This window comes from Hesperophylax consimilis, chromosome 1 (genome assembly GCF_061612785.1).
Source record: "Hesperophylax consimilis isolate HC1 chromosome 1, BYU_Hcon_1.0, whole genome shotgun sequence".
NCBI lineage: Eukaryota > Metazoa > Arthropoda > Insecta > Trichoptera > Limnephilidae > Hesperophylax > Hesperophylax consimilis.
In genome coordinates, this window is record NC_142836.1 from 14090794 (window position 1) to 14107998 (window position 17205).

General features: G+C 33.4%; 1 protein-coding gene and 1 long non-coding RNA gene across 3 annotated transcripts; both read right to left on the reverse strand.

The window, feature by feature from the left end:
* Window positions 1-1021: 1021 nt before the first annotated feature.
* Window positions 1022-3816, reverse strand: LOC149426318 (uncharacterized). 2 transcript variants are annotated; one of them, XR_016305421.1, is made up of 3 exons: window positions 3220-3816; window positions 2967-3104; window positions 1022-1626 (listed from the first exon to the last, which is right to left on the reverse strand). It is a non-coding gene; the product is annotated as an uncharacterized LOC149426318 (long non-coding RNA). The 2 variants fall into 2 exon arrangements; XR_016305425.1 differs by lacking the exon at window positions 1022-1626 and having other exon boundaries at window positions 2180-3104; window positions 3220-3268; window positions 3360-3816.
* Window positions 3817-6515: 2699 nt separating this feature from the next.
* On the reverse strand, window positions 6516-14921 carry LOC149426319 (protein odr-4 homolog). The gene is made up of 7 exons (XM_089636391.1): window positions 14717-14921; window positions 14379-14568; window positions 13546-13886; window positions 12884-13063; window positions 10903-11110; window positions 9741-9932; window positions 6516-8352 (listed from the first exon to the last, which is right to left on the reverse strand). Exons 1-7 carry the CDS (start codon window positions 14810-14812, stop codon window positions 8177-8179), a joined length of 1383 nt encoding a protein of 460 aa, XP_089492517.1. The 5' UTR covers window positions 14813-14921; the 3' UTR covers window positions 6516-8176.
* Between the last annotated feature and the right edge of the window lie 2284 nt (window positions 14922-17205).

Here is a 17205-nt window from a genome sequence, read left to right on the forward strand (position 1 = left end):
CTCCTGATTTTGTAAGTAAATGTCTCCCTTGTTTTTTTCGTAAAGAACTTTTATCGTTTGTTTTAGAAGCCATTCTTCTTTTTTTTCTTTTCAATTCTAATCGTTTCAAAAAATTACTAGGGCTCCTGTTGAAAATCTGCTTATGTAAAGAATAATACGGTCGCTTGGAATTGAAAGAAACTACTGCAGCTGCACAACGACCCATATATGACTGTTTTAAAGAATAATTAATTCGTTTTCCACCAATAAATTTTGCAATAACTCCATTGAAACTCTCAACAATATTACTGTCTAAACAATGTACTAGACTCCGGGCATTGTTGACAAGACGAGAATTGGCTTCCATAATTTTTGAAAATATAATATTGTTTTGTAACTTTGGAACGTGATTGTGGTCTAATGTTTTATTTGGATCAATTTTAAATTTGCAGAAGTACAGTAAACAATCTTTATGTTCACCGAAAACATGTTTGGGTCCATTTAATAAATCTTTCCTTAAATCGATAATTTTTTGGTCTAATGTACTATTTGATTGCATCCTGTAATTTGCAGCTCCAACTACCGCCTTCCTAAGACGAAGTTTGTTGGTTGAAACAATTTTTCTAAATTCCAAAGGGAAGCCGGTATCTTTCGTAATTTTTTCAATTTGATTGCTGTAGTTTCGAATTAAGTGGTTAGAGCATTCTATTTTCTGTACTGTAATATTGGGATATGGGTGACTACTTCTGATTCTGGCGTAAGTGCTGGAGTCTCCATCGGCAATGAGGGTTGAATATATAAGACCGTACATACTTATCGATTGTTGAAATCCGTCTAAAATTGCTTCAGCTTCCATTCCGCTTGAAGAACCAACATAATTTTTGAAGCATGTGTGCTCGGGCACAGGAATTTTCAAATTTATAGTCTTGCGCAGTTCGTACAGTACTTATTTTTAACTGCCATGTAAATAATTTTTTTTGTGCGGTAACCGATTATCGTAGCAGCTCCTGAGAGGGCGGAGTAGTTGTTTTTATAAGATCGTTTAGACCAACATGCATCAGCTACTACAGTGATCATTGGCGTCCCGTTTTCATCAACATCGCCGCTTTGAATAGCCAGTTTTTTTTCTTCATCGGCTGCCGCAGCCATACTGGTAAATTTGGTTTTCTCCCACCATTCACAAACCTTCTTATGGCATTTTCCATATCCAGCAATAGATAAGGACGGAACTTCAAGGGTAGCACATAGTTCTTCCATGCCCGAATAACCCGATCCTATGCTCATTATTCCCGACACAAAAGATTCGTTGATGCCAATGCCTTCTTGTATGCTTTCGGACGTTTTAAGTTTAAAATGTTTACCACATAACACACATTTTAAATTAAAAGTAGAGTTCAAACCATTTCTATTTTCTGAGGTAAATCGTAAATGCTTTAAATTGCAGTTAAAAAGGGAATCATGTTGACTAATACATTGGAGTTGTTTAAAAAAATAATCAAATTGTACTACTCTCCGCCCTTCTATGCAAATATCATCGCTTTCTTCTATCGCCTTTTCAATAACAAGCTCTTGCTCTGATTCTTCACAGCTCCATCCTTGGTCATTGGTCACAGGTTTTTTCCCCAAAAATTTGCTGTCTTTTTGGTCCTGAACATAAAATAAAATTTTAGTAAAATACAAACCTATCATTACGATGTTGGGAACACGCGTCATAGAAATCATAAAAATTCTCGCCTTTCGACAATATACTTCATGAGGGCTAAAGCAGGTGCATGTAACAAGTGTTCCGATATATCAGGAATATAGGTAGAGATGGCAAAAAAAAACGCGAAAAAATATTTATGGTTCGAAAATAGGGCATTTATAAGTTTTCTTTGCGTTTCAAGGCATTTGAAAGTGTTTCCAGTGATTTCTATTTCGCGAATTAACGCGAAAAACGTGATTTTGGCCGTATTTCAGCTAAATTATTCTATTTAGCGAAATAGGCGCGAATTTCCCGAAAATACCGGGTATTGACTGACAGGCGTACGAGAATGGAGCCCACTATTGAAACGTGCGCAATGCTATCATTCAATCAGTAAAGTGCCACATCCATTGTTGCATGTATTTACCTGTATTTCAAATATGCCTACTTTATTTCATTTTTGGAAGCCTGTCCTACCTCTTTTTACAATTTTGTCACTATTTTATGTGTAAATATTTAATATTTTTAATTTATACTGTACGCTGATTTTAAACGCTTTCCGAGAATATAGCGTATTTCGTAAGTCAAAGAACCATACAAATTGGAGAAGCTGATACAGTAATATTTAGTCCTGTACAACTAAAGAATAATTGAGAAAAATGCATAAGGAAGGTAGTTTCATGTGAATGTGCAGGGAAAAGTATTATGCCTACTTTATTTAATTTTTGGAAGCCTTTCCTACGATTTTTTATAATTTTGTTACTATTTTATGTGTAAATATTTAATATTTTTATACTGTAGGCTAAAATAGCTTTTTGACATTACCCATTTTTTGCGAAATAAATTACGCCTATTGATGTTAATCGCAATCTGCATTTGTTGTGTTTGTGTTCGACCCGTACTTAGAGTTTCCTTCCTTATTAATTTAATATTAAAAATAATTATTTATAATCTTTCACATGGAAATATGTACTTGCAAATGAAGGTTAAACATATATTTTACCAAAAATACTTAAAATATGCGCTAAAAACATTCACGAAATACATTTTTTTCTATTTTGCTACAAAACGCTAAGTTATGCCTCAAAATGCTATAAAACCCTAAATTTCCAATTGTTAATGCTAACAAAATCTGAAAATTAATGCTAAATTTTGCCATCTCTAAATATAGGTAAATAGGCTATGAGAAATCGTCTTTTCAAACTTTGACACCTCATATCTCAGAACAAGTTAAATGAAGTTAGAACCCTATCCAAATGAGGTGACGAATAGTAAATGCGAGATATTTGAAGTATATAAGTACCTTTTCGACAGTAGTGGCTGATGAACCAATAAGAATATCCTCGTGGTCTAAATCTTCCAAGTTTGGTCCTTTGTGTGCAATATTTACAGTAGACTCATTTGGTTCTATCGTATGTTGGTGTTTTTGCTGTATTTTTTCCTAAATAAAAAAGCAAAAAAAAAAAAATATTATGATGAAAAAGTCCAGAACCCCCCCCCCCCCCCCACCCCCGTGACTCCAACGCACTCAAATTAATTTGTTGCTCGAAGCATACCTTGTTTGGAGTATTTTTTCCGGCTGCTATGGATAAATCATGTGTTGATCTACAAAGAGAAAAATAATATAATTATTTGAAACTGTACAACACAACACATAGATAGAATATCTTTGATTTGACAATGTGTGAATGGTTACGTGTTTATACGCGGAAAGGTGATATGAACTAAAAATGATCCGGCGTGAAATGGTAATTTTTGGTTCAATTACCAAACGTGCCCTATGAAAAAACGTTCTATCTCCCACTTAGTCAGAGCGCGTAAAGACAATGAATTCTCTCACACACACTTGCATAAAGATGCCGCCAGTAAACAACATGACGTTAGTGCTAACCGTTAGGAAAAGGAACGCATATTAAATGTTGGATATTACACGTTTCAAAGAATTTGACACTTGAAAATATACAATGCGACAAATTTATATGAAAAAAGAGAATTTGTGAGTACTTACTGTTTTCGTAGCTTCTTTAGATTATTGCAATGCTTCAAGTGAGTCGGTATTCTACTTTTAGACCCATTAATGAAACATTTTGATGGCATTTTCGAAATATATACGCCGTAAAACAGGGAGCGATAGATTCAGTACCGTTCACGGGGGCTTCTCACCCGTAATAAGTAAAATACTGTGAAATGTCTTGAAAATTTGGTGCAAGATGAAGTATTTATTTAATTGTTAATATCCACAGATATCATAACGATAATAAGAGGCCGTACTTCTACAGATGTGTGTATTATATACCAGTGGCGGTTCTTCCCTTGGGTCAATTGGTGTTTGACCCCCCAAATTTATAAGACAACAATAATAATCAATTAAATTCATCAAAACAACTGGTATTATTCTTAATTTATTTAAAATGTAACGCGAAACAGCAGCGGCGGCGAGTGACTAGCAGTGACATCTGTTGTCTCTAATAGAAGCTTTCATTCACAAGTCCACACGATTCGCTGGGTCAATTTAAAGAATGTCCACTTTTGCATCTTCTGTCCCTATGCGCGCCATAGAATAAACGAGATGGCAACATATTTTTCGTCGAAGTAAAAATTAGGTACCGAATAAAGCTTAGGGACGCTTAGGTCATGACCGTGAGGGAGACAACACGATGAATATTATATGTTTTATAGAGATGGTGACATAAACAAATGTCGGTTTTTCATTTTACACGCTTGTAGTGTGTGTAACAATGGTTGTTTTTCAATTGGATAGTTCGGGAAAGATTTGGAATAATCATTTATGTTGTTATCGATTTAGAATGAAGCTGAATAACGAAACAAAACAAAAAACGTAAAAGATCTTTCTCAAATAGAATCGAACTCTTATTTTATTTACTTTAATGTACAACTACATTAAAACTTAAAATCTTAAAGATAATTTGCCGCAAGTACATGGATTGTGTATTTATTTCAAATTTACCATATTAACATAATATGTATTTAGAGTCCGCGACCTATTGATATAGATAATAATATATGGGCATTTTTCACAATATCAAATAAAGATTAGTCACACATTTTTTCAAATGACCTACCACGCCTGTATCCCTAGAGCCGCCTCTGTTATATACACATTTTAAATAAAAAATATTGTGTAAAAGCGTTTTTAATGCGATAATCATGGATCGAAGTTTTAAAAGTGGGTTGTATGGTGTATCAATGTTTTTATTTTTTATAGTCGAATGCCTACAACAACTACAAAAAAAATAGGCAGACTGAAAAATAATAGTCCATTAATTGGTAAAAAAACATATGAAGTCTGAGAATGACATACGAAAGGTAGTATTAAGCCGTTTTAGGGAGCCGTTTTCCAGCAAATCACCACTATGCCCTATAACCCACTCTTAAGTGAATAATATTTTTTTTAAGGTGTAGCAAAAATCTAGTACGGATATGTGCTACATTATTTAGTTGTGTTTCAAATTATCAATCAATTCATAAAAATTGCCAATTCATTTGCCTCTAAAATCGTGAAATCAATTTTCACGATTTTAGAGGCAAGACTAAAAAAATAATCCTCCTTTTTTTTACAACGAAAATATAATGAAATATAAAATAAAAAAATGTGAATTATTAAAAAAATCTATTTTGATGGATTTAAATTTAATTTTAAAACAACTGATTTACATTTGAATACAAATTCATCATATATAAATTTAAAATTCCGACAAGAAAAATGGATTTTTGGATCATCGTAGGTTGGGAGGTAATATATTTTTCATAATTACCTTTAACTATCAAAAAATTGCCAAAGTTGCTTCTAAAATCATGATATTATTTAATGGCCTATATTTTCTAATTTAAAACATAAATAAAGTAGCACTTAACCATACTAAAATTTATGTTTTGTATTAAGAAGGCTGTGCAGCCGTTCCTCTTACAAATTCTACCTAAACATCCAACACTAAGTCCACTTTACAGAACAGAGCGTCGGAAATGAAGAAGGCTGTGCAGCCGTTCCTCTTACAAATTCTACCTAAACATCCAACACTAAGTCCACTTTACAGAACAGAGCGTCGGAAATGACCGTTAGTGGCAAAAGATATTCGCATAATGAACAGGAATCGAAGATGCGATCATTTTTATGTGTTTAGGGTGTAAACAAAAATTGAATATTATCAAATAAATCATTGAATTATTTTATTTTATTTTAATTTTATGCACAATGTTTTTTTTTATGAAATACCTGTTTTTTAATACATAAAATTAATATTGTGGTTTTAAAAAATAATATTTAACTATTATTTAGATATTTTATTAAAAAAATATGAATAAGGTGGTGTAGGTTGAAATGTGTTCTATGACAAAATATTTTTTTTAAAAAGTCATCTCGTGTAGATTAACGATTTATTGGAAACTGAAACGGTTATAAATTAAGAAAAATATTTTTTTAAATACATATTTGATTTTAACTGAGCAGGAGAGAATATGTATTTATCTAACATTTCTCATGTTGAACATTTTTTTCAATGTGCTGTTATGGACTCAGGCAACTTCAAAAATGCACAAAACCATAAAATGTTAAAATATTCCTCGTGCCCTATTAATCGATAAGATGGGCATGCTCCAAGGTTCAGAAAGTGGGACTGACTGTAGAGATTAGTAGTTGTGTCCTCCAACTATATCACGATACGTAAGTTGACCTGCCCCGCGTTATTTGACAATTTGCAGAAGTCATATCTTACGTCACATGCAGTATGAGCATATGTATATGTATTTGTTTACATTGAGAACGGTAATGTAAAGACTAATTTGTTTCACATTCAACTATTTCAACTTCCAGGGGATTCAAATGACAAAACAGTTTAATAATTAATCATTAACATCATTTTATTTAACATCACCACTACCTTCGATTGATACAAAAAATATAAAAGATATTTAATTTATGTTAACATGTATTTAAAAACAAAAAACTGTTTGTAATATTTTGAACAATCACCGGAATTTCTATCAACACTTGTGTCACTAAGCTCCAACTAATTTTAAATATTCCCAAAAAAATTTCTTAAAAGAAATTCTAATGCGTTTTTAACTAATATTTATTGTAGAATAAGCATTGGCAGAAAGAACTTCATTAGATGATGCACCAATACCAATAATAAAAAAGAACAAGCATAGCAAACAGCACAACTTAGAATTTTCCACAATTTTTAGAACTTTAAGAATATATTATTTTTGCTTGGGTTCATCAAAACCCGTTGAACAATTTTAAATAATGCAAACATTAATAAAGGCCATATTAATTTTAAGATATTTTTGTGCACACATTTACACTGAACAAGTTTTTAAGATCTGGAAAGGTGATCATTCAAATTAATTGTCCTCATTATCAGTCGAGAATAATTGACAAAGCTTTCCTCCGAACTAAGCTTCGAAGTCTAAACATATTTTCCATCATTGTTTAAAAATAAAATTTCATCAGTTTTGTTTAGGAAACAGCGATAGGTCAGTTATGCATATCATTTATAGATATAATAAGGTATTAAAAAAGACAAATATATACTAGTACCAATAAGTGGTAATAAAGAAAACTGGTTTAAATTTTGATTTGATTTCGAACCATTATGCTTGGAAAGGTTCGATTATTATATAACCAAAAAATTGTATTTCTAAATTATTTAATTTAAATATCATTACATATTTATCAAATAAAAGCACAAATTATACAATGAAAAAATGCTTTGCTGAGATTAATTTAAAGGTAGTCACTATCATTAAATTGAGTTTGTTTATAAATTATTTTATTTGCAAATTTTACAAAGGTAATAAGAATAAGACTTCACGAAAATGAAAGAATTTTATTACGACAATACCTGTGAGATAACAGTTGTAAATGTAAAAAAAGAACACTGCAAATTTAAGAATATTTTTTTGGGTGTTCATCATACAAAGGTATTCGATTAGAATAGGATAACCAAAAAGTTAACACTGAAAAGTGATGTTTTTTTTAAAGTTATAGGAATCGGTGAAACCACAATTTAGCAGGAAAAATAACTTGTTGAATTGATGCATTAGTTTAATATTCTGCCAATATTTAGTCCGTTCTGTGCTTTCTTTGTTGACAGAAAGAAATATCTTTTAAGATGATAGATAAAATTTGGTGAGTGATGATGGGAATGATACCTTTAGCATACAGCCAGAACCAATAGGAAGGTGTTGTTGGCTTGATGCTGCTTGAAGGGCAGATGAGGTTAGGAAGCAGATATGAGGACTACATACTTATGCTTAGTTATCAAATGAATAGTTTTATAAAACAAACATTGATTGCAAATTTAAAATTAAATTGAACAAAATAGTTATACATACTAATAAAATAAATGCTTTTACGGTAAATTTTATTAAAAATGTGTAAAAATTGATTATAAAACATTAAACTTTCCCATCCTGGTGAATACTATTTAACATGCGTACTATGAACTTCACCCTCGAATTGATCAAATAATTGATGTTTTATTTCCCATCTCAGGAGGAAAGTGTAAAAGGTACGGTGATGTAGTAATAAGAGATAACGGCAATGAGTAGAACTATAACAGCCGCCCCGACTCCCACGGACAGGAACAACTGCTTCCCGTCTTGCGGCGTAGTCAGCATCTCTTCGCTGCTAGGGTCCTTCTCCAGTGCGTCAAACTCTGAAGTATCTGGAACAAATATCATGGAAGTGCATTATTCAACGTGGGCCCTACAGCCATAAAAGCTATAGTCGATTTTTGCTGCTTTTTCTTATATGACGTAAACATAGAATTTCTTTGATCGTACTAACAGTCTCCAAGTGAAGTTTTTGTGAAATTGTTGCCTTTCGATTGAATCTTAAGAAATTGAATTGGTATGAATAGTTTATGGAAATTGCTTTTATATCCCTCTTATAATAATAATATTTGGATGAATTGTATAGTGCCGTTTTTTGTGAAAAATCACCTCAAGGGTGCTGCACAAATAATATTTTTGTTTTGTTTTTTTAATATTCTATCTTATTACTACTGTAGGGATCACACAATGACAATACAGAAGACAATATAATAGTGTCCTGTCCCTGCTCCATGAACAGCCACGACCGCGCAGGGCAGGAGAATGGGACAATACAACAGTTCTACCGCAGTTCAAATGCGGAACCCTGTCAAAATGGATACACGACGACGGGCGTTACGAGCGAGTTTGCAAAAAATATTTATAATTAATATAAAATAATCTTTTACACCAAGATTTGTTGGAGGACAAAGTAAATAATAAACAGGAGAAACTGTGGATTAGGAATTGGATGGTGCGCAGATCTACACTGGGATTATCTTCAATGATCCTAAAAGAATTAAAATTGGGAGATCCTCAGGAGTATAAAATGTGCATGAGAATGTCACCAGCGCACTTGGAATTGTTTTGCCTTAAATTCAAAGTGAAAATACAGTAATGAGGGAAAGCATACTTGCTCGGGTCAAATTGCAAATAACAATAACATTTTTAGTGACGGGTACGAGCTTCAGATGGTTGCAAAATACATTTGGAGTGTCGAAAGCCGCTATATCGCTTCCTGTACCTGAATTCTGTGACACAGCATTAAATTACATTACAATATTTTTGTCCCTATTTATGGCAATCAATCTGCCATAAACAGTTGTGTTCACTATATCAATTTCGTAATTTCTTCCGGGTTCCATTTACACAACATTTTTAAGCAGAAAAAATGTGCAGGAGCGACTCGTATGCGCGGAGCGATTGGCTATTATCCTACTCTCTTGTCAAAATGCGTTTACACGTGGACAGTGCGGTGGTGTGCGTTGGAAGGGGTAAGACACTATCCTACAGAGATAGTTTGCCCGTCTAACTCTGGGGACAGTGTCTTGGTTTATTGTTCTGTCTTACAAACTACTGTTCACACTAGGACAGTGGGTCCGGAGCTGGGACAAAACAGTATTGTACTGTACTCGTGTGATCCCTGCATTACTATGGACTAGACACTAGGCAATCTATTAAACCAACTTATGACTAACAGATTGTATCCACTGGTACAATATCAAATAACGTGTTACAATACCTGCCGGAGTTTCGACATTGCAGATGACATCTTCCTCGGTAATATTGGCATCCAGCATTTCCTTGACGGAAACTAGGGCTTCCACAGGGGACTCCCCGGGGAACAGGTAGTCACACAGGAACACCTTGCCGTCTCCAGACTCGGGCAGCCGGATGTAAACGCGGCGCGGAGGCTCGTTGAAGCACACTTTCTCTGGAATATTTACATTGGATTTTAATAATTTTATGTTGAAATTTTAAATCAGTTGGCAAGTTTTGCAGTTAGAACATTAAACCACCAACTCTAATAACAAAAAAAAAAATTATAATTATTTCAGAAACACTATTTAATACGTTTATAATTACTTTATATTATTGATAGTACAAAATTTTAATAATATGTAAATTAAATCCTCAGTGTGGGGGATACCAATAAGGATATTATTATATCTATTTGTTACAAAAAAGAAGATAATAAAACAGTTTATTATCATCTATATAAATAAAAATGTAAATGTTTGTTTGTTCAAAATTTAAAATCTCCAAAAGTTCTTCACCAATTGCATTGAAATCTTGACACAACGCTGCATTCGAATATGCGTGTGTTTTAATATACCTAAACTATATAGATATCACATGTGAAGATAAAAAAACATGCTTTTATTGTAAAACAGCGTCATCTGTTATGTCAAAAACAGTGACATCTGTTGGGCGTAAAAACAAAACGCGCTTTTGTTTATCTATCTGCAGACAGACTGAGCACATCAACGCGTAGCGGGGTACAGCAATTTATGAAATAAAATGTCAATCTTTTTAAGACAAAAAAAGATTAAAGAGGGGGCATGGAACCTATATTTTTTTAAGCAAGTTAATGTAGTGTCGTCATTGCTCATCCTACATAACACACAAATCTGGAATTATTTGTTTTGTAAGAAAATATAGGTATACCATACCTGGGTAGGCATACACTTCTAGGTAGGCATACCTGGGTAATTTCACCGAAAAGGTGAATTTCTTGGGCCTCCTATTAAATTTGTAAAACAGGCCCCTATGATTCTAAATTCTAAACCCCCACGTTCCCCTAAAACTCTATTCTTTATCATTTTTGTAAATGAGGTTGACCAACAATTGAAAAAAAAATCACCCATAATTGTCATTAGATTAGAGATCTATAATTATTTTACCTTCTGGCAGCAGACTGTCATCAATAAGGGCATCACAGTGCATGGTAAACCTGGCAGCCAGGGATCTGATAATGTCTTGCTTGACAGCCGTAATGGCTTGCTCTATGGTTGCCTTGGAATTAAGGAATATTCTAGAAGCAACTATTCCACTGAAGTGTGTAGTGCCTTCACATTCCATATATTCTACAGAATCTGGTATTTTAGATTCCTGAAAAAGAGTCATGAAAATGATTTCAGCTTTACATAGTTTATCAAAACAGGTAAATAAATTGTAAGTAATAATACGTAAGTTTGTCAGTGCAGTCAATCAGATGTGAATTGCTGTACTCTGTACTGCACATGTTCATTTCTCTAGCATAATTTTTTTTTTTTTAATTAATTAATTTCGTTAAAAAATTACAGAATATATCATTAGTAATTTATATAACTATATGTAAGTTAGTAACAATGACATTGTTGAAAGAATAAGATTACAATAATAGAGCAGTTTCTAATAGAAGAAAAAGTAAATATGTATATAAGAGTGTTATATCGAAATGGCGTAATATACTATATTTTAAGTTGTGCATAACCTGCCTCACTAGGCGAACCTATATTGAGGCAGAATTTTTAGTTAATTATTTCTCTTATTTTGTCTATGGTTTATTTATAATTTTTTAATATAGGTTCCTATACAGCAATACATTATTTTAGGTTACATTATTGTTTGCATATACACAATACAAAAACAGCAAGTTTTAGCACAATACATACTACAATAACTGTCAATGACAAGGCATTTGGGTGAAGGTACCGGTATATGCTCGATCATTAGAATAAATCCAAATTTTAACATTTTGTGAACTCTTTCTGTGTTTGACTGAGTTTAATATTTTCTGGGAGCATGTTGAATATTTTTGTGGCAACATATCTAAAGCTACGTTGAGCATAGGTAGAAGAAAGTGCTGGAACTTGCAATATATATCTTTGTTCAAATTACGCGTAAATCTCAAGTTCATTTTTTTTTCGTAAAGCACGTGTTTGTTTTTAAAGAGATGCATGAAGAGAATTTTTACACAGATCTGTCGAACGTCAAATACTATCATTGTGTTGAAAATGAAGTTACTGTTTGCAGTTTGAGGAAGTTTGAGAATAATTTTCATAATTGTTTTCTGCGCCTTTTCAACAGGATCTAGAGCTGATGAAGTACTCCCTCCCCATGCAATACCATACTCAATGATAGACTGGGTGATTGCAAAATAAATCGTTTTTAGGTAAGTTAAGGAAGTTCCTTATGGATCTGAAGAAATGTATTGTTTTCCTAATTTTATTTGCAATGATCTGAGAATGTAGATTCCATTTGAGGTATGGGTCAATGGTGAGGCCGAGGTACTTCATCTGTGGAGTAAGCTCTATACTGGGGCACTCATTACATTCATTGGAATTCGTATAGTTATGTATTTTTATGGCAAATATTTTTCTCAGCTTTTTTAAATATAGCTGACCAATTGTTGTCTTCAAACAGTAAGATAGTAACGTCAACAAAGCAAACAACGCTTCCCTCAATTTTAAGGTTGCGAAAGTTGTTAATATATAGTAAGAACAGAGTCGGTCCCAATACGCCAAACTGTGTCGAAAGAAACGAAAATTTCTTACTGTGACACAGTTTGGAATAGAAATTTTATTATTTGTTATTTGCTTGATCCACTGTATCGGTAGATTGAGTGATTCCACTATGGGCAATTTGAGAGGCAAGATTTGGACCGATATTAATAAAAAAATTGTTTACATGGTCAGAAACGAGCTTAGGATTTTTTGTGGTTTCAACAATGTGTCCATCAACAGAAAGTTTTTTTATGCTCTGTTTCTTTTTTGTAGTTTGCGAGTTTGTGGCTTCTCTTAGTATTTCCCATAATTATGCTGGTAAGTTCACAAAACTATGCACATGGAGGCTATATTCAAAGTTATTATAAGTAAGAAGAACTCTATGTTGTGTACTTACACAAGGTACTAGAATAGATACTTGCACTGTTTGGACATCCTCATCTCTACCAGACTTGACACCAGATTTGCTCTTTGGCTTTGTAAATTGAGATTCCAGTTTATCTGTAGAATCTCTCAGTTTTCCATCCAGTATGACGACGGATGATTCAATCGATTTGTGGGCAGCTTCCAGTATTTCCTTGAAAACAAAATAAAATCATACCCATTAGTTAACTATCCGATAGTCAGTGGTGTGCAGCCCATAAAGGCAGAAATGCTGTGCCTACCTTTCTTTTCTCAGATTTCCGAAAAAGAAAGTTATTTTTCCAGAAATTTCTTGTTTGTTCTACCATAACAAATTGTTTCTGCTTTCAAATTTCTAATTTTTGGTTTCAATTTGCCTTGAGCGCCTCATCCTTCAAACGTTGTGGTGAGAAGAATACGTAATGATAATCAACACCTGAAAAGCTATAGCCTACTCTTGGTCAAGGAGCAAGGCACGCCACTGTCGATATTATACTGCCACTTTCACACAGGCAGAGAAATTAGCACTTATAAATTAATTACCTATCCATTAGGAATGAAAAATTATACTTTACTTTGGTATTTGATGCATTATTGGTAGAAGAGATTTTTAAAAAATGATTACAATAAAGGTAAGAACCAAAAAGAGATTATTACCTGAAATTGGTCCTTCACAGATATTCCGGTATTATTTTTCAACACCACTGGATACAATTCATCAAATTCATAATAGCACTCTAACTGCAGCCAGTTGGATTTAGAATTGAAATTTGTTTCTATGGGCTTAAAGAAACCTGCCTGGGTTACTTCAATGCTTTTAGCCGTCACTTTGTTTGTGTGAGACATGTGGATTATCAGGCGCTCTGAACAATCTACCGGAGAGCCATTCATGTACTTGTTGGCGGAGATGGTCTTGTTTATTAAGGTGAGAATGCTTTTTAATTTTGATGCAACAGGACCTGCAGTAAATACATCATCTGGGCTAACCACAAAAATACCTGAAATTGAAAACAATTTTTGATACACGGTTACCTGGTTTGGTTTTCATAAACACGGAAGAATTATTTCTATTTTGGGGGTCATTCTTAAGGCCAATTTCAACGTAGAAAAACAATACCTTCTCCATGTTTAATTCACATTTGAGAGCTTCCCACACAAAGTTATTCAAAAATGGAAAGTGACCTTTCAATGTAATATTTCTCTTTCAACTTTTAAAAATCAATTTTCACTTATTTATTTTGTGTACACCATTTCCAGTCGTACAAGCAGTTAAGTTTGTAAGGAATTGATACAAAAGCACGTTGAACAATATCCCAAAGATGTTTTGTTTTAACAGCTTGCAAGCAGATGGCCTTCACAATAAACTATAATTCAACTGAAGTTGTTATTTCTGTAAATCAATAGTAAAAAGTCCAACAAATTGGAAAGGATAAGGTAATATCTTGAATAAACCTTCACATTATTATAAATGTTATATTATGCTATATTACCCAAAACGAACATTCCGCCAGGTAGCATGCGAGTTACATGTTTAGCGTGATCAGCAACCCAACTTTCAGAGACAGTTTTTAAGTTGAGTTCTTCTGACTTTCCTCCAAACTCGTCCCCGACAGGCTCAAACTTCTCTTCTGGAGTTTTGGCAAAATGCACAATATTGATGTCATCTTGTGTAGAACATATCTAAAGCAAATAAATCAAATTAATACAAAGAGTTAAGCTGTAGATTATGAATAAGTAAGTATATGTTAAAAGGCTTAGTTAAAACGGCCTAATAATGCTTTACAATAAATTAACAATATAATAAGCATATGGACTAGATATTGCTTACCTGTCCCAATATTAAGCCAATGACACATCGTTGTTGTTTTGCAAATTTTTCTAAATATAATAAGGCATTCTCTGAGGCTGAAGCTGTTCGACCCATTTTCTAAAAATTGAAACAACTACGACTATTCAACGGTTCAAAGGAATTTACAACTTATAACAAACAGCACCGGCCAGTGGTCAAAACAATCTTTTGACACATGTCTTCCACAGAGAATATAGAAGTCGCATGACCATAAACAAACCACTCACCCAAGACTACAATAATCATAGACATTGGATCCCTACATTTCTTTCTGATTAAGCGCCAAAACAAATAATAATAGCGTATATGTACAAGAACAAATGTTTCGAAAATTTTAATGATTGAAGAATATAATAATATGAATAGGTACCATCCAAGGTTTGTAGGAAATGTATTTAAGAAGGATGGCTCATACACGTATTTTTCGGAAAAAAACCTCGCAAGCTCGTGACGTAGTTCGAAGACCAGTAGGAGTGCGAAAAAAACGATCTTTTTCACTCTTCACTAGATATAATATTCTTTTTTGGTAAATCTAAGTTAATTTCCTCTCACTTATGTTTGCACATACGAGTTAAATTAAAATCGACAAAATTTTGTATTTAACAGTTACAATGTAGCCAATGGTAGAAAAAGTAGAGTACGCTTGAGGAAGACTAACGCACTATCTCTGCTCTGAAATAATATACGGAGTCGAATAAAAGACGATATAATGTTTTTTTAACATTATGTAACAGTGTTGTATAGAGTAGTGAATGATAGAAAAAGTCGGGGACGCCCGAGGAAGACTTAACGCATTATCTTTGCACTGGAATAACACACGATATAATGTATTTTATTTAAACAGTAACTACATGGTGTACAGTAGTGCAAGATAAAAAAAGTCGGGAACGCCCGAGGAAAACATGGTACTATCAAGTGAAAACCAATACTTATGGATGGCAAAATTAGGTGTATGTAATGACCGATGAAAGGGGTGAGAGATGAATGCACAGCATCCCCAAAGATGACATAGGGCCAGAATTTATTTTCTCGGGCCTCCTGTGTGGAGTTGATGTTAAAAAAATACTTGTTAGAATTTCATGCTGAAATTTGCGCTATTTCGGTATCGGTATGTTGTATCTATGAAAATAAAAATATAAATGTTCGTTTGTTCAAAATCTTTAATGTCTGAAAATTCTTCACCAATTGCTTTGAAATTTCGACACAACGCAACGTTGCATTCGAATACGCGTGTATTTTTATATGCACATATATTATATTGATATCACCTGTGACAGGTAAAAACATGTTTTTTTTTAACACAGCACCATCTGTTGGACGTAAAAGAAACACGCGCTATTCTTTCTTTATCTGCACTGACCGATTGTGCCGCGAGGCGTGGTGCAGCTAGTTACATATACATTGCATTAATCCATTTAACTGTGATGAAAAGAGTTTGGGCTATTTCGGTACGGGGAGGGGAAGGAAATGGGGAATAAGAAGGTGGGGAAGTACTTGGCTATTAACGTATGGTCACCAAGCACGGCTAAAGCCATTTCAAGCAACGCTTCGATTCCGAATGGTGGTCTTTCACGATTTTCATGAAGGCGATACTGAGAGTAGCTACAACTATGTGCGTCTCTTTGTATAAATACAATTAATCTCAACACCTTCCTTGTCATATCCTTGTCATGATAGTTTGCTAAATAAGACTTTCAATTTGAAAATTTGAATGTCTTCAGAGGCAATATGTACAAGAGAATAATAAATAACCTCAATTCTATCATCAATGCATAAGTTAAACTGCAAATATTCCTGGGATTTTTCCTTTTTATTCCAAACGTTGCTTTAAATATAATAATCAGTGTAGGTAATATTACAAATATATTAAAAATAAATCATTGCAAATGCATTCTGTCACTTGTATTGCAGCCAATTCAAATCTCTCAGTGGAAATTGGCTTCTAGCTATGCCACGATTTTCTAGCCAATCACCACTCTACCCCTTTATTCTATCGTCCATCCACAATATTTAATTTTATTTGATTTTACGTCCAGCTGGGCTTTTTTTTGGCGGGCGGTCGGACGGCGTGGATTTGATTTGTGTACAAATCTACAGTTTTATTCCGAGGTTGATGAAAATTTTTCACAATTGACCTTCAAAACAAGAGGAAGGTCACTGTCTAAGTCTGATAATGAAAAACTCTGTGTGAAGCACGAGCGACGCCGGGGAGCAGCTAGTCTACAATAATGCATTGCGCGGTGCTATGTTAAGATTTTCCTTCATTTGTGTATTTACTTTAGTTCTATTTAGTTCCTATAGATGGCGCAATCGCTACCAAAAATATACGAAATTATACAATATTTTTATCATCACTGGTTTCCAGAAAATCAAAGAGTTATTTCTAAGATAGTAATATTGTAAAATGAACAAGTGATGAACCAATGAAGGTACATCAATTATTATTTTTCTTTTGTATAATTTGCTAG